Below are 22279 nucleotides of genomic sequence, written 5' to 3' on the forward strand. Positions count from 1 at the left end.
TTTATTTCTCATAATTTCTTCTTTTTGTTAAAAGATGAATTTTTCTACTTTTCCATAAATGCAACAGATATGATTGCATTTTGCAGTTTTTATTATTTTAAAAATGTGGATTATTCATCCATTTTGAGTTCATTGTAGTATATGGTATAAGTTATGGTTCTAACTAATTTTTTTTTTTGCCATACTGAGATGCATTTTCCCTAACTGTATGGGTTACTATTTCCCTTCCTCATTGTTTTATGGACTTGGAAATGACAAATACAGGTCTATTGAGTGCCTTTGGTTCTAATATTAGATAATCTCTTTGGTACTATTAATCAAATTTTTTATTTTTTTTACAAAGTACTAGTTTTGATAATTACTGCTTTATAGAATAACTTGAAATCTTACAGTATAAATTCTCCTTCTACCTTTTCATAATTCATCATGTTATTCTTTAATTTTTTTTACCACCATGTCTTTTGTTTAATGATTTTGAAAAAGCATTTGACTCTGGATTTTAAAATGCAGTCTCAAAGGCTGTCCTCAAACAAGATGTCTCCTACATATTCTTGCTGTTTATCCTTCATTTTCTTTTTTTTAATTGTTAATTTATTTATTTTTAGTTTTCAACATTCACTTCCACAAGATTTTGAGTTCCAAATTTTCTCTCTATCTTGTCCCTCCCCCCACCCCAGGATGGCATGCATTCTAAATACCCCTTCCCCTAATCTGCCCTCCCTTCTATCTCTCCCCCCACTTCTCTTATCCCCTTCACCTTCAATTTTCCTGTAGGGCAGGATAGATTTCTATACCCTATTTCCTGTATATCTTATTTCCCAGTTGCATGTGAAAACCATTTTTTTAACATTTGTTTTTAAAACTTTGGGTTCCAAATTTTCTCCCTTCCTCCCTCCCCACCCATCCTCATTGAGAAGACAAGCAACTCGATATAGGTTATACATCATCATGTTATTCTTATGTGATTATTCCTCCCTTTGAATTTTATAATTTTATCTAGTTCTATTTTTTAGCCCATTGGCATTTTGATTGGTATTCCATTAAATCTATAAAGTAATTTTTTTAGGACTCTTGCCATTTTTATTATATTGGCTTGACATGACCACATGCATATATTGGATATCTCTCCAAAATATTGAGGTCAGTCAATCAACAAATATTTATTAAACACCTACTATGCATGCCAAGCTATGGGGACACATATTCAGTAAATCAAAGCAATCATTACATGGAGCTTACAGTACAATGGGAGAGACAACAGTTATATACATACATATATACATATATATATATAAACAGATATGTATATATGCACATATACAATGGGAATGATAACAAATATGAAGAGAATAAGTACAAACAAAACAAAAATGTTAAATACAAAATAATTTGGCAAGGAGGGTGCTAGTAGTTGAGGGAATCAGGAAAGGCTTCATATAGAAGGTGGTGTTTGAGAAGCATCTTGAAGGAAGAGATGGATTCTGTGAGGGAGAGGAGAGGAGGTGTGCCTGGCATGGGAGATAGCCTGGGCAAAGGCACAGAGATAGGAAATAGTTTTTATTTCACTTAAAGTTGTTTTTATGGATGTCTTTATATAGATCTTGTATAGAATTTGGTAGCTTCCTTCCTAAGTATTTGATATTGTTAGATTTTAATCATTATTTAAAATAATTTTTCTTCTTATATAAGTGTACTCTAGGTTTTATTAGTGATTATAAAACTGCTCAGGTGCTTCCACTTTTTCTTTTCTCATTCTCTAATGAACTCTCTATATTCTGGCTTTTGACCTCATCATTACATTGAAACTGCTTTCTCTAAAGTTACCGATGATCTCCCAATCACTACATCCAGTGGCCTTTTCCCAGTCATCCTTCTTGACTTCTCTGAAGCCTTTGCCACTATTGATCACTCTCTTCTTGATATTCTCTTCTCTTTAGGTTTTTGGGACACTGCTTTCTCCTGGTTCTCCTCCTAGTTACTGTCTGTTCCTTCTTGGTATCCTTTATGGGATCTGCATCTGAGTGAGACCTGGTAATCGTTAATATCTTACTGGGCTTGTCCTCTCTTACCAGAGAGCCCTTATCCTTGGCATCTTCCTCTCTCTTTGACTACCTCTTTCTCTTAATTTCTTTGGCTTTCTCCAAAACTCAAGTCTCATTTTCTGCTGGAGGCCTTTTGCATCTCTACTGCCCTCCTCTGCACTAGCACCTTTCCATTTCAGATTACCTTCTGCCTCCTCTATATGTAGGTACCTAATTATTTGCATGTTGTCTCCCTGTTATAATGCAAAGCCCTTCAGGACAAAATGATTTTTGCCTTTCTTTTTCCTTTCATTTACAGTAGCTGGCACAAATTCCTAGTCCCAGGAAAGAAAGAAAAAATAGGTTTCAAAGTCCTTAAAGGAATGAGCCTTGTGGTTTTAAATCACAATTGCATTGCAAGTATAAGTCAATTATACAACGTATTGATCCAGCTGCTAGTGACATTAACTTCTTTTAATGATACCCACTTTACAATAGAGACATGACTATCCTGAAGTATTTTTCACTGTCTTGATTGGCAATACTTTGCCAGAAAAGACATTTCTTTGAAATAAGCGGTTTTATTTAGATGGCACATTAAAATATTCGTTAGTTTAAAAAATTTACTAGTATGGTTTTAGGGGTGGATAATTGGTAGGTATCAGCATGGTTTGGAGGAGTAGACAAAGTTGAAACAGGAAATGAAGGCAATGAATTGGTGTCCTGTCTTTAGTGCTGCTAAATGTAGATTATAGGGATGTTAAGATGTAAATATCAAAGGCTTGCCTACATAAGGCTCTCTGGACCCCCAGAAAACCCTAGGATGTAATAATGGTTATCCTAGTAACATTATCCTCATTGATTTCTAAGTAGAGGACCCTATGAAATACAGCTCTTTGGGTTGCTTTGGATCCTGAAAAACTTCTTAAAATTCTGATTTTCAGCATCTGTAATGAGTCTTTCTCATTCCACCAAGTGAGGCAGGCATAAAGTTTGATAATAACTAAACAAAACACTGTCTGGCACCATTGATTTGTCTGTCTCTTTTGTAATCTCATTCTCAGGGCCTGGTCTTAAAGTAAACTCAGAGGGAGGTTCAGAATAGCAGTAGTCCTGTACAAGGAAACATGGAGCTCCCGACAAAGATAGTAAAGCTAGCCAGTTGACAGAAAATTCAAAACAAACTACAATGGAAACAGATCCAGGGGGAACTGGGCACTCTCTCCTCAACCAGTAAGGTCTCATGAGATTTTATAGGGTTCTTATCTGGATCCAGCAAGACTAGACATTGGGTGCGGAGAGCAAAGAGCCTGGGGACTGATTCTGATTTGTGCTAGGTGAGGGAGAAAAGACTCCTGGGGGCTAGTTGATATTCAAACTACCCATTGGCGAGAAAATGGTGTTTGGGCTACTACTGTTGGTCTTACTCTAACAGGGTGACTCAGTTTCCATGTCAGATGTGTGTGAGCTTCTCTGGAGTGAGGGGGTTGGTGAAGCCACTGTATTCCTTACACTTGAAGCCCATAAGGTACCTTTCTTTTTGCCAACTTGCATTGTGACATTCTAAAGTTATTGACATAATCTTCTTTTCCTCAGTGTCCTTGGAAATCACGGGTAGTATGATTCGGGCAGAGAAGTCGTTTTGGAGTTAGCTGTATCCTATCCACATAGTTTAGAAGAAAGAGCCCTGGCCTGGGGGATTAGGATATTTGTTCCTTGCTCTGGCTCTGCTGTGACTTAGGTTGGCCAAGTCACTTCTGAGATCCTTTCTAGCTCTAACATGCTCAGATTCTAGTACAGATTCAGTTTTTAGATTTGAATACTATTGAATTTTTCAGGATGTCATTTCTTAAATCTCCTCTCTCTATTACTCCAGACATTTTTCTTCTCTCTCTATTTGATAGCTTTAACGGGGAAAAATCCAAAACAATTAACACAATATTCCTCTCATGAGGCACTTTTTTTTTTCTTTCTTAGATCCTTTAGTTTGCTTTGAGTCACAGAGTTCTCAAAATTGTGAGACTTGTCTATAAGTGCCTACCATCATCAACATTATTAGCAGTGTCAAGAAATATTTTGATTGCTCACATGACCCATATTCAAGACAATTAAATAATTCAAGAAAGGAGAAATAATAGTAGAGGCCGTAGAGCTAGAAGAGATCTTGAAGGGCGTGATAATGAGAACCTTCACTGATTCGGCACTTTGGGGGGTTTTATTTGCATTGTTTTATCCATTTTAGGATCCAAGTTATTTTTAAAAATTGATTTTTCTTCTATTATTAACACTAGCTATTTCAAACGTATTTTTCAGAGAAGATGAGTGGTTTTTCCTATTTTCCTATGTTTTAGGATTTAGAACTGGCAGGGACCTTAGAGATTGTTTAGAGTCTAGACCAACACTTCCGTTTTGAAATGACTTGCCCAAGGAGGTTCAGTGGCAGAGCTGGTACTCAAACCTGAGTCCAGACCTTCAGTCTAGTGTTTTTTTTTTTTCCTCATGACACTGTGTAGTCTCCTTTTGAAGTTCACACTTTTGAATGTTGTACTTGAGTTCATAACCTTAAGCAACAGTTTGAATGAATTTAATTTATTAGTACCCACCATTAAACCTTTTATTCTAACTAGTAACTGCTTTAATACTTTGTGGATAGGCCACTGGACACAGAGTGGGAAAGGCTTAAGTCACTAGCTGTGTCATCCTAGGCAAGTTACTTATTCTTTCTATGCCTTAGTTTCTTCATCCATAAAATGAGGGACTCATTGACTCATAGGAACTCAGAGACTCAATGACTTTTAAGGTCCTCTTCTTACCTTAGTAAATTGTCTTCTCAGTAGATTAATTGCCAAGGCTAAAAAAATTCAATACCCTTTTATTAACCTTCTGCTGGTGATGACTCTCTCTGAATTGAGTTAAGTTGATTGAATTGCCAGTAAAGATTCTACTCCTCCGTTCCAAAAATGTAATCTTTCTTGCTTCGTAGGACCTTCCAGAGCTTGAAGCCTTCAAGCATCTACAATTGGGTATCCGAGGAGAACATTAATGGAATAATTAATTTCTCTGCTTTTCTTTTTAGGCGCCATCGTTGCCCACATATTCCTACCAAGATTTATGAACAATCCGAGAACAAATGCCTTCTTTCAGAGTACACAGAGAATTATGGTATTCATCAGTGTTATCAACCAAGAGAATCCTTCAAGCCCAAGTTAGAATATCAAAAAGGATCTTTACCAATGGAAGGCATCTCTACATCAAAGTAAGAATATAAATATCTTTTTTTAGAGGGGGAGAAATAATAATTTATACTGGGATTATTCTTATGAAATGTCCTTATGGGATTCTACTTATTACTAGAGAACTCTCACCTCTTATATCCCTAATCTTTTAAGATGAGTTGGAAGTTGGTCAGGCTTCCTAGTTGACTTTAGTTATAATAATATCTCCTGAGAGAAGCCTGCTCAAAAAATGAGGAATATGCTTTAAAGGATGGGTTTGTAGAGGTTCTAATAATAGTCTACTAAAAAAATGCCCAATAGGTCATTGAAATTTTCATGTGGTCTGGGTAGCAAAGGACCAGATTTCCTGCTAAGGCAGAACAGTACTAAGCTGGATTTCCTGTTTCCATTTGGAGGAGTGTCCTGAAAATGTCCTGCGTCAAAGTCTGCTTATTTTATAGGTTGGAAGTATAGCAAAGCTTCTAAGAGAATTTTGGCAAAAAAAACTGTTGCTTTTGCAACATATTTTCCCTATGTAGTTTCAAAAGTGGAAGATCAGACAAATGAGGCAGGAGGAAATATGGCCTGCTGAAGCCATGCAGTGTAATGTAGTAGTTGAGGCATTCCATTGAGAGTTGAACCTGGGTTCTAATCTTGGCTGTAAAATTCGAGGCAATTTTCTGAATCTCAATTTCCTCTTCTGTAAAGTGAGGATAAAATTTATATTATCTGATTCACAGAGTTGTTATGAGGAAAGTATATTGTTAACTTTAAAGTTTTGTGTGTGCATTATTATTGTGATAATTCTGGAGTGGGAGAAGGACGTCAAAACCGTAAGACATTTTGGGGATGGGGAGAGAAGAGCACCCCAATCAGAGCAGCTCCAGGGGTTATCGAGAAAATGAAGGGGGATTACCCTGCTTAAGATAATTTTGAATTTGATTACTTTCAATTTGTTTTCATAAATTATTTGAGCATTGGATTGAGAATACTCGACTGTGTGTTTGTAAACATTTAGTGACAACTAATTTTAGTGGCCCTTCTTTTGACCTTAGATCAATTGATAGAATAATTAGTGGAGGCAGAACTCTGTTTTTCAAGGATACCATAATTGATTCAATCCAAAAAATAGTGATTAAGCACAAGGCATGGGGGACTGGTAAAAGTGAAAAATAGTCCTGTTTTCAGGAAGATTATATCCTATTAAAGGATATTATATATAAGCAGCTAAGTCACTGATATTTATGGACACCTAGATGACTCAGTGGATAGAGTGCCAAGTCTGGAGTCAAGATGACCCGAGTTCAAATGTGGCTTCAGACACTTACTAGCTGTGTAATCCTGGGCAAGTCACTTAACCCGTTTGCCTCGATTTCCTTATCTTTAAAAAGAGCTGGAGACGGAAATGGCAAACTACTCCACTGTTCTTGCCAAGAAAACCCCAAATAAGGTCATGAGGAGTTGAACATGACTGAAATGACCAAACAACAACAATAACAACTGATATCTGGAGGAGAGAGAGAATACTAACAATGTTATTTCTGGAGGAATCAGGAAAGGTGTTCTTAGGAGTGAGCATTTGAGTTGAACCTTGAAGGTAAGCATCCTAAGAAGTGAAAGGGAGGAGAGAGAACATTTTAGGGATGGGTAATAGTTTATAAAAGGTAGGAGATGGAATCCTGAATTGGGGGACCAGCAAGTAGACCAACTTGGTTAGAACTTATGGTACATGTTGGGATGTAATATGGACGAAATCTGGAAAGGTCGGCTGGAATCTGATTGTGTAGGACTTTTAAGTGTCAAGCTAAGGAATTTGTGTTTTGTCTTAGGGGTATTAAGTAGCCACAGAAGCTTCTTGAGAGGCATTGTGGTTTAGTTGGTAGAGTGGACAGACCACATCTACACAAGTGCGTTCAGTTATGGGAGCCGCATTGAGGGAGGGTGTTAATTAAGCTACACAGTGTTCAGAGGACCAGCCACTAGAAAGGTGTTGAGAGTATGTCATATGAAGATCTGGGGTTGTTGAGCCCAAAGATGGTAAGACTCAGGGGAAACATGTAGGCTCTCATCATGTATTTGAAGCACTGTCACCTGAAAGCGGGATTAGATTTGCTTTGCTTTGCTTGGCTTAAGAAGCAGAACCAGGGATGATAAGTAGAAGTTGCTAAAAGGTAAAATTTAGTCTTAACATAAAGAAAAACTTAACAACAAGAACTATCTGGAAATGGAATTTATTACTTTGTAGGTAAGGAAACTGAGGCTCAGAGAGCTTAAGTGATTTGCCTGGGTTCATATAATTAGTAAGAGTTGGAGACAAGATTTGAATCCAAGTTTATGACTCATAGGATTGCAGGTTCATAGAATCGTAGAATTTAAGGGTTGAAAAGGGACCTCAGTAGCCAGCTATCAACCCATGATTATAAAGGGGTGCCTCATACCATATTATAGACAAGGGGTCATCTGGCCCTTATCTGGAAGGCCTTCAATGAGTAAGCCTCGAAAGCAACCTGTTGGGGAAGGAGGACCAATTTGGAGCCTATTTGCAATAGTTCAGATGAGATGATGAGTACCTAATGTAGGATGGTGGCCATGGGAGAGCAGAGTAGGGGGATGAATAAGGATGTGCCACAACTGGTTAACAATGAACATTTGGCATAGGTGCTGGCTTCTGTTGGACTAGAGTCCCTAATCCTTGGTCCTCAAGGCATTGCTGCTATTTTGGCTCCAGTAGCCTCCCTGGGTTTGGGACTTCCAGATTCCTTGGATCCTGGCCAAGACTTGAAACTCCACTCTCTGTTCCTAGAGTGGAAGAGAAAGAATGAAAAGGTCAAAGACCCAGGCCCATTTCTCTGGGGCCACCTGGTCTCAGATTGGGTGGCGGAAGGGAAGGAAACCCTAAAGCTCTCCCTCCTTACCTACCACATGGTCTTACCAGCTACAAATGAATGAATGAATCAAGCATTTATTAAGTATTTACTATGGCAAAGCACTGTGCTGAGTGCTGGGAATACAAAGAGAACAGCAAGATAGTCGCTGCTTTAAAGAACCCCCCATTCTGTTGGGTTGACAACACATATAGAATGCTTCAGCCAAAAGTCAAATGGAGAGATCCCATGGTCATTAGGATGCAGTGGCAAAGCCCATGGTAACCTGAGTCACCTTACTCCCCTAGACAGGAATGCAGCAAAGCCTCAGCTGATGCTGAATCAGGCTATTTTGAAGCCTCTAAAAGTTCTAGCTCTGAAGCCAATGGAAAGTCTCCTTCTAGCTACTTGGTAGGTCAACACTGAGTGACCATGCATGGTCCAGTCCTCATGATTCTCCCAGAAGCAGTTCACAGCCTCTTCACATGGATAGATGCTATCATTAATGGTTTGGGCATGTACCAGGTCTCCATTACATAGGGACTGAGGGTGAGGTTGAGTCAAAGATATCTCTGAGGCTATGAGACTAGGTGGCAAACGACTAGTTAGGTGTTCAATACATACAGAATTGCAGCCCATTATAACTAGAAGTAGATAACTTAGTGCTATCAGGTTATAGATGAGGAAACTGATTTCCTAAAAGGGGAAGTGACTTGTGATGCTGTGCGCTCAGTCAGTGGCAAAGCTGAGACCAGAATGATTGGTCCCCAGGGCAGGGCTCTATCCACCATGCAGTGGAGTAATTGTTCCAACCAGGGAAATGGAAAATTAAGGCAGATCTAGGTTTGCTTATTAAAATTTAAAAAATATATATTTTCAATTAATGAGCATTTATTTTGTCTCCCTCTCACCTCCCCCTCTTCATTGGGGAAAATAAAGGAAAATAAAACCCTTATATAACAAATATGCATTTGTAAAAATAAGCAAAACATGTCCATATTGGCCAGCCATATCCAAAAATGTATGTTTCATTTTGCATCTCTGTCAGAAGATGGGGTAGCATGATTTAGTTTTGAGTCTCTTTAGGAAAAGATTTATCTCTCAGTGTGTATGGCATCCAGTCGAGGGTTGGGTGGATTAGAGTCCCTGCAAGAATTTCTTTCCATTGCCTTATTCACTTCCCATCCCAACACACACACAAGTACTTAATTGCCCATGTCACTTAATTCTGCTGGGTCTCATTTTCCTCATCTCTAAAATGAGAAAGTTGAACTAGATAATTTCTAAAGTCTTTTCTACTCATTATTCTTATTTATAGAGCATTTATTAAGCACCTAGTATGTGCCAAGCACTGTGCTAAATCCCAGGGCTACAAATACAAGCAAACAAGATAGTCCCTTATGCTCAAGGAGATTTTATTCTAATGAAGGAAGACAGCACACAAAGAGGAACTGGAAAGGGGATGGGGAAGGGCACCTAGGAGATAGCAAGGAGGCTTTTGAGGAGTATGGGAAGGTCCTGAGAGTGACATGTAAATGAGGTGAAGGATGGTTGGAGCACTTTCTGGAATGATGGCCCCTCCAGACAAGGAGTCACCAATAAAGAAAGCAGGGCTTCAGGGTTGAGGTTTCTCTGAGGTGGGATGTCAGCTATTGAGGAGACTACCAGAGTGTGAGTCAATCATATGCTTCTGTGATCTAGGTCTTATCATTTATAAAATCAAACCCAGCTCTCAGACCTGAAACCATGGGTCCCTTAAACCCAGCTGAGTCAGAAACCATGATCCTTACCATCAAAAGAAAGGGTTTGTGAGAGAGAGGAAGCAAAAAGGAAGTTTTATGTGTTGGTTGGAAGTGGTAACTCAGCTTACTCCTTCATATTCTTTTTCTTCTTGTTCTTGTGAAGACTTCCTTTGTTTACTTAGCATCTTTCTTCTCTTATCCCCCTGGATGAAGAAGCTTCTCCAAGGGATCTCGTCAGCCAAACCAAGTTATATGGAGTCATAAAAAGTTGGGAAAAAAACCAACCTTTTCCCAGAGATATAGCCACTGGGACATGTACTGGAGTTTAATATTTGAACAGAAGTCATTCTAAATAGTCTAGGGAGTCCTGAGGGTGTTGGTGGGGAGGGAGAAGGAGGGGAATCTTTTCCTTGGAATGTTAGAGGAGGCAGATGTTATCAATCATGTGGCATCTCAGAGGTCACTAAAAATGAGAGTTCTGATTGTATTTAAAATTTCAGCTAACAGATGAACTATGCAAGTATCAATTGGAAGCACGCAGCCCAGAATTCATAATGCCTGCCCTGGAAATTCAGAAAAAAATTTTTTGGAGAAGTCTTTATAGTGGTCTGTAAAGAGAGATGAAGAGGGGAACCCTATGTTTTTGGGAAGCAGACAAACTCAACCTGCCTCACTCTGTGGGTCCTAAATTGAACTCTTCTGGCTACCTGTAAAATGAAATTTGCCCAGTGGATGATCTTAAATTATTCATTATCCATGTTATTTATGATGATAAATATCTTATACAGTCATGAATTTTAAAAAGATTAAAAATTTCTACAGACATGAAAAATCACCTAAATCAACATTTGACCAAAGGGAAGGGACAGACAACTTGAAGATGTTTCAAAACTGAACCTTAAATGATTATAAGGACTATATACATGGACTGTTTATAGTGGAAAGACCAATAGATTTGGTATCTAAGGAGCTGTTCTAATCCTGGATTAGCCATTTACTAGCTATAGGATCTTGGGCAAATCACTTCCTGAATTAACGAGTAATTTAGCATTAACTAAACACCACCTTGCCAACAAAGGTCTATATAATTAAAGCTAAGGTTTTTCTAGTAGCAAGGTATGATTGTGAGAGTTGGACTATAAGGAAATCTGTGCTTTCAAATTGTGGTGCTAGAGAAGACTTTTGAAAGCCTCTTGTAAAACAAGGAGATCAAATTAGTCAATACTTAAAAGAAACTAATTCAGGCGATTCACTAGAAGATAAAATACTGAAGCTGAAGCTTAAATACTTTGGTTACATGATGAGAAGACTGGACTCATTGGAAAAGATCCTCATGTTGGGAAAGATTGAAGGTAAAAGGAAAAGGGGACAGCAGAGGATGAGAAGGACAGTAGATGGTATCATGGAAAAAATGAATATGAGCTTCAACAGGCTTTGAGAGATGGTGGAAGATAGAAGGGTCTGGCAAGCTGTGGTCCATGGGGTCATGAAGAATCAGACAAGACTGAATGACTGAACAATAACATTATGTGGTGGGCATTGTTCTAGGGGCTAGAGAAACAAAGACAAAAGTGAGATAGTCCCTGCCCTCGTGGAGCTTACTGGAGAAACTACCTTAGAGGATAAGAGACTAAATCTGTGATTTCATTGATATAGGGAACTCATTATTGAGGAAATTTTTTCTATCAAAGCAGTTCAGCACACACCATGCAATTTATACTGTTAGAGAGTTACCTAAATCACTGAGAGGCCAGATGACTTACCCAGGGTCACATAGCCAGTATCTGTCAGAGGTGAGACTTGAACCCAGGTCTTCGAGGATCCATAGCCCACTCTCCACCCATTACACCATGCTGCCTTACATGTACAGGTATAACACTTGACTGCCGTGGCCCTCACTGCCCGAAGACCAGGTAAGTTACATATCTCCTCTTTCCCAGGGTACTGTGTTACTTTTAAAAGGATTAGGGGTGTTTATAGTTCTCTGCAAATGTCTCCAGCTCCCTCCCATAGTGTTCCCCCAAGTGTAGGGAGGATCCCCTGCACCACAGTTCCATTTAGCCATTAACAGTTGGATTAGCTTTTACAAAGAAATACTTACTTCAGAAGTTAAAATCACAAATATACAAACTTACTCTCCCAATATGTGAGAGGCATAATTCTCCTTCCCTTTTGTACCAACTCAGTCTCTGGGAGGCTGGGAGATGGGGAGGAAGAGAATCAGGTTCATAGTTTAGCCTCATTCCTATACAGTCCCAGTTCCAAGTCCAAAATTCCTTTTGGGGTCATGTTTCAGGCACCCTGGCTTCTCTGGGCATCTCTGTCAGGCTGGCTGGCTCACTGCACCAACCCACCCTTAATCCTGGCTCCAAGGTTGCCATGTCTTGGACTCCCAGGTTTGGTAGGGATCACCACCTCCACACAAAGCTTGAGAAGGATATATAAAACAAAACAGAACCAAATACCCCCAGACCCATTTCTCTGAGCCATGGTAAAAGAGGGAGCAGGGAAAGAAAGTCCATCCATTCTCACTGGTTCAGTTCATGGTGTCGCTGCTTGTGATTTTCACTCTCTGGATGAAGGAGGAAAGAAGCCCACAGAAAAGAGTGTGAGCCAGAAAAGCAGTAGAAAGAGATTGTCTCAGTTTCATCAGTTTTAAAGATTCTGACTGTCCTGTATATGTAGCCAATCAAAGGAGGCTTCCTCCGCCCAATTGATACAATACAGAGTACTCACAACATAGGAGATCTGGGTGTGCCCAGGTAAGCCCCCATAGGGATGCCTTCATGTTGGGGAACTGGGCATTCTCCAAAGGCCCCACAAAATAGATTCCAGATGATTTTGTGGGGAATGTAAAAGCTGATGGGGTGGGGAGAGAGGGAGGTCAAGAAAGACTTAATGGACAAGGTAATACATGGGCTGAATCTTGAGCAGAGTCTAAGAGATAGAGGTGAGGAGAGAATGAATTCCTGGCATGGTTGGACAGCTAGTACAAAAGCAAAGAGAGGAAGTTGGAGTGCTTGTGTATGAAGAACGATAAGAAGGTCATTTTATCTTAAAGGTAGAATATATAAAAGGGGGTGGGGCCAGGTTGAGATGTATAATATAAACATAGAATTTATATTTTATCCTAGAGATAATAGGGAACAAGTGGAGTTTTTGAAGTAGGTGAGTGACATGGTCTGACCTAAACTTTAAAAAGAAAGTCACTTTGGCAGTTGTATGGAGGATGACTTCGAGTAGAGAGAATCTTGAGGAAGGGAGATCAATTAGGAAGTTCTTATCCTTTGTTTCCTTCAAAATTCAGGTCAAGCACCACTTTTTTTTCCTGATAGTTCCTAGTGCCTACCTTCCCCAAATTATCTCATTTATTTTGTATGTAATTTGTATCTGTATATAAATACACATATATTTATTTATATATTTTCTCCCTCAGAAGAATGTAAGCTTCATTGAGAAGAATGAATGCAGTGACTGTTTCCATTTTGTGTTTGTATCCAAGCATCTGGTACAGTGCCTGGAACGTGGTAGACACTCAAGTATACTTACTGATTGATTGGTGGCTCTGTGAGTGGAGAAAAGATAATAGAGGAGAGAGAGATTGTGGAAGTAGAAAATACAAAATTTGGCAACTGGTTAAATATGTGGGGTGAGGAGTCAAGGATAAGTTCTTGAACCTGGATGACTGATACCCTTGGTAGAAATTGGGAAATACAGAAGAGTTCTAAGTTTTTGGGGAACAATGATGAGTTCTGTTTTGGACATGTTGAGTTTGAGAATCCTATAGGACATGATGTTAGAAATGTCTAAAAGGCAGTTGGTGATGTGCTACTAGAGTTCAGGAGTGAAACTAGGTCTGGGTGTCATCAATTTAGAGATGACAATTAAACATGTATTGAGCTGATGAGGTTACAAAAGAGGATAGAGAGGGAAGAGAATCTAGGACAAACTGGAAAGTCTAACAGCATTGGAAAGTGATGATGGTATGGGAAAGGAATGAAAGGAGAAAGGGATTGGAGGGTAGAGTGAGGAAAAAAATTGCTAAGAATGAAGAATAAGTTTAGGAAAGTAAGGCCTAAGGAGAGATGGAATAATAGTAAGTTATGATTGGATAAAAGAGTTTCAGAATTCTTGATCATGGCAAAAGAATTCCTGTGGAGATAAAACAATCAAAAGGTGTGAACATTCCTGTGTGTGGCTGAGGAGGAGTGGAGAAGCAGGTCCCAGAGAGTTGAGTAGATTAAGGAACTTAGATTAGAGTGTTTCCTCATTTATAAAATTGAGAAAATTATCTAGATGTTCTTTAAGGTAGCTTCTAGTCTAAATCCTACTCTCCTATGATCTTGTGACCTAGGATTGACAGTAAACTAAGAAAAGGTGGCAGGAGCATGGCATCCACACCCAGTGCCTTAGAGTAAGGGAGAGAAATAAAAAAGCTCTCCCTCTCTTCCTGTGATCTCAGAAGGGAAAATAAAGGGAAAACAAGTCAAAGGAATCTCTCAGTGGTTTTTATTATACCCTTAGAAATCATGGAATTCCACTTAGGCATTAGAAGGAAATTACCCATCAATTCAATTCAAAAAACATTTATTAAGTACCTACTCTGTGCCAGGCATTGTTAAGTGCAGGAGATACAAGTAAGAAAAAGAGAGACAGTCTTTGCCTTCAGAGAGTTTACAATCTCGTGGGGGAAGACAATACACAAAAAGGGGAGAACTGGTGGCGGTCACCAAGGGGGGTACCTGTGGGCATGTGAGGTTGAAGCTAAACAGGAGATGCTGATGAACATTGGAATTACCCAGCAGCCCTTTATAAAGGAATGCTTCGGGAAGAGTTTAATGTTCTACCTTCCCTGCCTTCAGCTCTCTAATCAAAGGAGTAGAGGGAACCTAGAAGTTGAGAAGGTATTGAGTATCAAAACCTGAGTTTAAGTGAGTCAATCCTGAATCATACTTCTAGCCCTTTTCCTTCTAGCCCTTGTTGGTGGACCTTGAAAGGAGCATGTGACCTGAGTAATTACTGATAGCCAGATAATATGGAGCGTATTTGTCACAGAAGAGCTGGGATATGGCTGGATACATCCAACCCCTATGGCCCTGAAACAATGTTCTATGTCTTGTTTGGTGAGTGTTCACCATCACCTTTAGGATGGTGAATGTGCAAGTAAGAATTCGTACTACCCAAAGATTGACCTGGCTTAGTTTTTGAGGTTGATGCCCAAGGTAACTTGGCAGCCTGCTTCTGGGCAGTGGTATAATGCAGTGGTTGGTTGCTTGACTTGAAGGTAAACCAAAACACAAAAAACACCTGGCTTCTGGAAAGGTTATCATCACAGCATGGGATACCATTAGAATAGCACATGACTCTTACTGCTCATAAATCTTAAAAAGCTTGCAATTTACAGCATATGCCACTGAGGGAAATGCTTGTTATTTTCAGCCATTTTTAAATGTGAAACTATTTCTCCCAGCCCTTGGATGCTCTCTTATAAAGGATCTGCCTTTAGCTAGATTGACTTAAACTAAATTTATAGGTCCAACTAAGAGAGTTATACTACATGCTTCTTTGTCATTAGTGAAATTCTGTCATGTGAAATATTGTTTATGAACAGCAGTTTTGGTGTAGTGAAAAGGGCACTGGACTGAGGTTTCTAATCCCAACTTCCACTCTAGTTAGCCATATGACCTTGAACAATTCAATTCTCTTGGACGTGAACAGCCTCTGAATTGCAACTCAGTTTCCCCGTCATTTTACAAAGGCTCTTCCTTGTCTCTATCTCATAGGATTCTCCCCCTCCCAACTTTTTTTCCTTCAAGACATTATTAAAGCACCTCCTTCTACACGATCTCCCAACTATTAGTGCCATCCTTATCTACCTTACAATAACTACTTTTTACTTATAATTTTACTATTTGTTTAGAATTACATATGTCCTTGGTGTTGCTTCATTAGATTGTACTTTGCTAGTAGGGATTACTTTACTTTTTTGCATTTGTATCCCCAGTACCTAGTACAGTGCTTGGCATATTTAGGCACTTTGATAAATGCCTGTTGACTGATTGATTTGGTAATAATGTTTCTACTAGTTAGGGATTAATTCTGCAGATGGGAAAAGTTAATTACTTTGGAGAAGAACCTAGCCCATATTGGAAAGGTGAGGTTCTTTACTTCTTTCCTATTGCAGTCTTAAAATGAATTTGACATCAGGTGGGATAAAATTAGAAGGGAAAAAAGACCCTGCCAGAAATATGACTGGAAGGCCTACCACCTTTGATCTTTTTTTTTTAATTAAAATTTTTTTTTTATCAATAAACAAGATTCCATCTTCTTACCCTCTTTTCTTCCCCTCCCCTCACTGGAAAAGAAAGAAAAATAAAACCTACGCAACAAATATACATAGTCAAGTAAAACAAATGCTTGCATTGGCCATATTGCCAAGATATTTGTCTCAGTCTAAATCCTGAGTCCATCATCTTTCCAACATTAGGCAGGTAGCATGTCTTATCATAATCCTCTGGAATTGTGGTCAGCATTGTGTTGGTCAGAGTTTAGAGTCTTTCAAAATTGTTTGTCTTTATAATGTTGTTATTGCATAAATTGTTCTTCTGTTTCTGCTCATTTCATACAAGTCTCTTCAGGTTTCTCTAAAACTATCCCCCTCACCACTTTTTAACATGACACAATAGTATTCCATTACAATCATATATTATGTTCTATTTAGCCATTCCCTTGTTGATGTGTACACCCCGCTTAGTTTCCAAGGCCTTCACCAGTACAAAAAGTGTTGCTAAAAGTATTTTTACACGTATGGGTCTTTCTTTCTTTGATCTTTTGGGGAATAGACTTGTAGCAGTGGTATTACCAACCCTTAATTTTAAAGAGGGAGCCTTAAAAGGGAGCCCACTGGGCCAATATTTTATGAAGGATGAGAGGTAAAGTTGGATGAAAGTTGAGATGAGCACAAGGTAGGTCTGGTTAAAATTTTTAAAAAGGTAGTATAACATACGTATTGGCATTAGGGAAAATATTAGCATTATTTCCCAATTTTCACATCTATCCCTTGCTTGGTAAGGGAGTATGGCCATGAATTATAAAGGCAGTTCCCCTTGCCAGCCAATGTTAATATCAACGTAGTCTTTGTTTTGCTGGAGCAAGGAAAGAAGGCATCATTGAGTAGAAGGTTGTGGTCCTTCTCTCTCCTTCCTGCCCCAGTCTGGCTCTTAACCCCTTCATTGAGAAAGCAGTAGGGAAATTAGAAAAGAGATATGTGGCTCTGTCTACCCCGAGACCCAGAATTGTTCCCCACTAGCTAAACAAAAAGATCCAGGGAGGTAATAACTTCATTGGCTATTAGACGAATAGTTAACATTTAGAGTAGTTAACATTTGTATTAGTGTTTACTATGTACCAGGCCCTGTTCTGAGCACTTTATAATTATTATCTCTTTTGATCCTCAAAACAACCCTGTGAAGTGGATTCCATTATTATTCCCATTGTACAGATGAAGAAACAGAAGTTAAGTGACTTACCCAGGGTCATATAACTTTAGAGAAGTGGGTTCAGAACACAGTCTTTCTGACTTTCTCTCCTCATGCTTGACAAGCTGAAGGGAGAAGAGGAGAGAGGAGACATGCATCTGACATTTACTTGGGGCCTTCTCATTCTGTTGTCTTGCACATTAAAAAAAAAAAGAGAGAGAGAGAATCTCCTAGTAATCCTATCAGTGGGAGGGTGCGACCCAGAGAAGCCCTTTTATTCTTTACTTAGTGTGTTTCTATATTGCTGAGAACCTCACTTATTCATCTTATTAATTAATTAATTAAGCTCACCTGATTGGGTGAGCTCTAGGAGTATCTTATATTGTTAATCATGTCAAGAAGCTGTGATTTCATTAGTGTATTCCCTCTTATCATTCTATTATATCTTAGTTAGGTGGTTCTAGTGACAGGACAGGCCTTTCTCTCCAGAGTTACCAATGTTGCTTATTGGGTGAGAGACACAAGGTTCACTAAGCTTATATCTGAAGATTTTCCATAGTTGTAGGACCCAGTGGACTTTACAATCTGCAGTCCGTAGCCTTCAAATATCCAGAGGCACTTCTACATCATATTGAGACATCAGAGTAGGATTTTAATGGATGTTGATGGTTGGGAGCGGGAAACACCCAGCTCCTTTTAGCAATTACTTTAAGAATGGAGATTTCATAAAGGTTTCTCTTAGATCATAAAATCATAGATTTATATTATAACCTTCTGAACTCATGTAATCCAACCACCCTAGTTATACAGAAAAAGAAACTGATGCCCAGACAATAAAGTGATCTGCCAAAGGTGTTGTATAGCTAGTAAATGGCAGAGCTGATATTTGAACCTGGGTTTTCTGACTCCAAATCCTGCACACCCTGCTGTCTCTTTATACAAGAGTGCTTTATTTTAGGGATCAAATCATATGTATTCGCAAGTAGTCAAATGGGTCAGTAAATGACTGCTTTGAGTGTTCCCTCCTAATAATCTGCATCATTATATAGAACAAAACCCATCCAACATTTTCTCACATTCTTATTGGAGTCAAGATAGTCATTTATTTTTTTTTCTTTGCCAAGGCCTAGTACCTTTTTTTTTAAACCCAAAATATAACTTAAAATATTTAAATTTCACTATCTCCTAATGTTGCCAAATTCTAAATCTCCCTTTTTTCATCCCCTCAGGCTATAGTTAAACCTAATGCTTTTAATGGGTATAATTACAGAGAGTTTATTAATTTCATTTATTTAAGCATAACAAATGGATGCATTCTTTCCTCCCATGGTCACTAACATACATATGCTGACAATTACTTAAACCACCAGAAGAGGAACATCAGTGGGCCAGGAGAGGATTCTTGGGCAGCCAAACCAAGGTGGAGATGACACTAGTGTGGAAAAAGATTTCTTGGCCACTTTGAAGACCCTTACTCATCATCTCCATTGTATCTGTAGTTGACTTTATTCCTTTCTACCGTATGTTGCTTTTCTAAAACCTTTTTCCATCTATCCTCGTTAAATCATGAAACATAGGATCATCAATTTAGAGCTGGATAACCTTTGAGGCCATAGTCTAGCCTTCCTCATGTAACAGGTGAAGAAACTGTGCTTGGCATAGAGATCACAATGCCTCGCCAAAGATTGCACAGCTAATAGTTGTCCCGGTTAGCCTTCCAGACTCCACACACCAGCACTCTATATACCACCTGGCCAAAGTCTTCTTCCTTAGCAAGTCTTCTTTAATCTTTGCTTGATTTTTACCTTAGCTTTTGGCCTCCTATACTGGGTAATTTTTGTAGCTACATAAATATAGTATATTTAATTAAAACTTAATAATAGCTGGGCTATATCTAGCACTTTAGAAATATAAAGTGTTAGAGGCAGCTAGGTGGTGCAGTGGATAGAGCTCTGTCCTTGGAGTCAGGAGGACCTGAGTTCAAATCTGGCCTCAGACATTTGACGCTTACTAGCTGTGTGACCCTGGGCAAGCCACTTAACCCCAATTACCTCACCAAAACAAACAAAAAAACCTAACAAAGTGTTTTGCTCACATCATCTCACTGGATCCTCTCCCAAATCCTATGAGAATCAGAAGTGCAAATACTATTCCATTTTACAGATGAGGAAATTGAGGCTGAGAGACTGAGCTAAGTGACCTTTTTTTGACCATATAGTTAGTGAGTGGCAGAGGTAGCCTGTGAATCCAATCTTTCTGACTCCAAGTCCAGTTCCTTTCTGCTGCATCATGTCTTTGATTATTTCCTTTTTTATTAGATCATAACTCATAGTGAGTACTTGAGAAGGAGTGGCTGAAAATTGGATTTGAGGAATACAAGGTAGATAGTACAATCACTACCAAGTGGGCAAGAACCTTGTACAATGGACAGAGCAATGGATTTGAAATCAAAGGTAGTTCCAATCCAGATTCTGCTATTGCTCACTACCTGTGTTATTTTAGGCAAGTCTGGGCTTCAGTTTGCTCATTTGCAAAATGAGGGGGTTAGATTAAATAATCTCTAAAATCCCCTGTAACTTTAAATCTATGACCTTATGAACTAAAGGTCTGAGTGACAACTAAGAAAATGGAAACATTTTTATTTTAGGTGGACTATAGGATATAATATTTTGTATGACAATGGGGATATGTAGTTATGTTATAACTCAATATATGTTACAGCTAATGTCTTCAGAAGGGATTGTGTGCTTACACGGATTCTATTCAGAAGTATTTTGTTTTTGTTGAAGAAAGGAAGCTTTTTTGCTTTAGTAAATTAAAAATGTTTGTATTTCAGTGAAGATATTTGCATCTTATGCTTCTTGCTTTTCACTTCAGGAAGCAAGATTTGGTTAAAACTTCCACTTACTAAGGTCCAAAGGACTTTTTGAACAAACATTTAACCTTTGGAAAGAGAATAGTACTTAAAGCACAATCCTCAAATTTACTAATTGTGCTTTCTTGTTTCAATGATTAATCAATTCTCTGTCTTCAGTTGTAATTGTTAACTACTTAATAGGCAACTTTATGAGAGAACATAAGTACTAAAGAATTTTATACTTGTCATGCTTTACCATTTGACAGATAATTCTGGGTTAGAGTGAAAACATTGATTCTGAATCCTTTACTCTGTACCATAGGGTCATTATGTATTTGAGGCCATCCATACCTAGGGCAGCTAGGTAGTGAAGTAGATAGAGTGCTGCCCCTGGAGTCAGGACTCATCTTTGTGAGTTCAAATCCAGCCCCAGGCATGTACTAGCTGTGTGAGCCTGGACAAATCACTTAACCTCATTTGCCTCAGTTTCCTCATCTGTAAAATGAGCTGGAGAAGGAAACGGCAAACCACTCCAGTATCTTTGCCAAGAAACCCCAAATAGGCTCCTGAATAGACTGAAATGACTGAACAACAAAAATGCTTAGAAAACATATAACAGAAAATAGTCTTGGACTATCTGGGGAATAAAGTAATTATATAATTTTATAGTAAGCCTCATAAGAGAAGACAAATAAGTAATAGAGGATTTTTACAGTTGTCAGCATTCTTTGCAACCATTTGTTGGGTAATTCTGGATTGGGATGAATGCATCAATTCCTAATCCTATTTTCTATACCATGGAGTCATTATGTATTTTAGGCCACCCATATCTAGGAAATGTATAACAGAGAATATCCCTGTGCTATCTGGGGAATGAACAACACAATAAAATTGTTTTTCTTCCCTTTCATTTCTTGCCCTTAGGATCCTCTGATATTCCCCTCTTTGAATGTGAAATGGAACAGAGCAGTTACTCTGACTTAGTTGAATGATATGTTTATACAGGAATGTGTGGTCCAATGCTGCCTTCAAACTCAACCCAGTGGCTTCTTAAAATGGAGATCCCACTTCCTCCCCCTTTCTCCCCCTTCTAGTGTTGACATTTTTGACAGACAACAGCTTTTCTTCTCTAATTTAAGCTGAAATGGAGTTTTGTTCATGTGTTCTCCAAACAGGACTATATTATGGGAAGTTTCACTACTTAATATTTGCCTAGGTAGTGGCCTCAAGGCCATAACATTGATATTTTCACTGCTGTATCTAATTACAGTGTTGAATTGATGCCAGTGGAAGATACTTGTATACAAAGTAGTGCTGTATGGGCCATTCTGCCCATTTGGGGACCCATTTCCTGCTCTCAAAGATTTATGCAGAAAATCATTTTCCAGATGCTACAAGTCACGTAGCTGCCCATTTTACATTTTACTAACAACGCAGAAGCATCTGGCATCATACTGTATGGGTTGAAGGCATTTTTGATGGTCATAGTATATCAGATTTAAACTCTAGCCTGGGGCTGTACAAGGAGTTCATTGGCTATCTCCCCTATTTGTTCAGTCCCTGGAGAGATTAATTTTCCCTCTGCCTCATCTTCCCTTTTTTCCACCCTCCAATATTTACAGGACTTGGTTTATTGACAAGTGTGTGTGTAAATCCGTGCAAGACAGATTACAGTGGAGCATGTCAACTTTGCTAGTCAAGCATGGTTTAGGGGAATGCTGCTCCAGATTTTGTCCGGGAAATACATTTTATTGGTGTTTGGTTCTAATGTTTTCCTGTCCGGAAACCTTCCCCTTTGGCTGAGCTGCTGTGGAATGCGCTGTCAAGGGGAATCTGCTTTCCCCTGCCCCAGTTGGATATATGGACTCCTGTTGATATATGCTCTAAAGCAAGGTAGAATTTGTGTGTGTTTGAGTGTGTACATGCATGCGCATTGTTGCGTATTTTTTAAAGTTTAAATTTAAAAAGAGGGAGGGTTTGATAGCTACCACTTGAGCCAGGCCAGGTGTGTTTAGGTGCTGGTAGATAACATATCCCTATCCTCACAGGTTGCCAGGATAATTCCTGAATTGCAACAATTCTTGTTTTATTCTTTTAAATTT

At 38.8% G+C, this 22279-nt stretch overlaps 1 protein-coding gene across 1 annotated transcript in view; it reads left to right on the top strand.

The window, feature by feature from the left end:
- Positions 1–22279, top strand: part of SAXO1 (stabilizer of axonemal microtubules 1) — a 42727-nt gene that overhangs the window by 10609 nt on the left and 9839 nt on the right. Inside the window, exon 2 of the mRNA XM_027863051.1 lies at positions 5098–5277. Coding sequence (XP_027718852.1) covers positions 5098–5277 — 180 coding nt within the window. The remainder of the gene's footprint in view (positions 1–5097; positions 5278–22279) is intronic.

This window comes from Vombatus ursinus, unplaced genomic scaffold, assembly GCF_900497805.2.
Source record: "Vombatus ursinus unplaced genomic scaffold, bare-nosed wombat genome assembly UNPS02014770.1, whole genome shotgun sequence".
Taxonomy (NCBI): Eukaryota; Metazoa; Chordata; class Mammalia; order Diprotodontia; family Vombatidae; genus Vombatus; species Vombatus ursinus.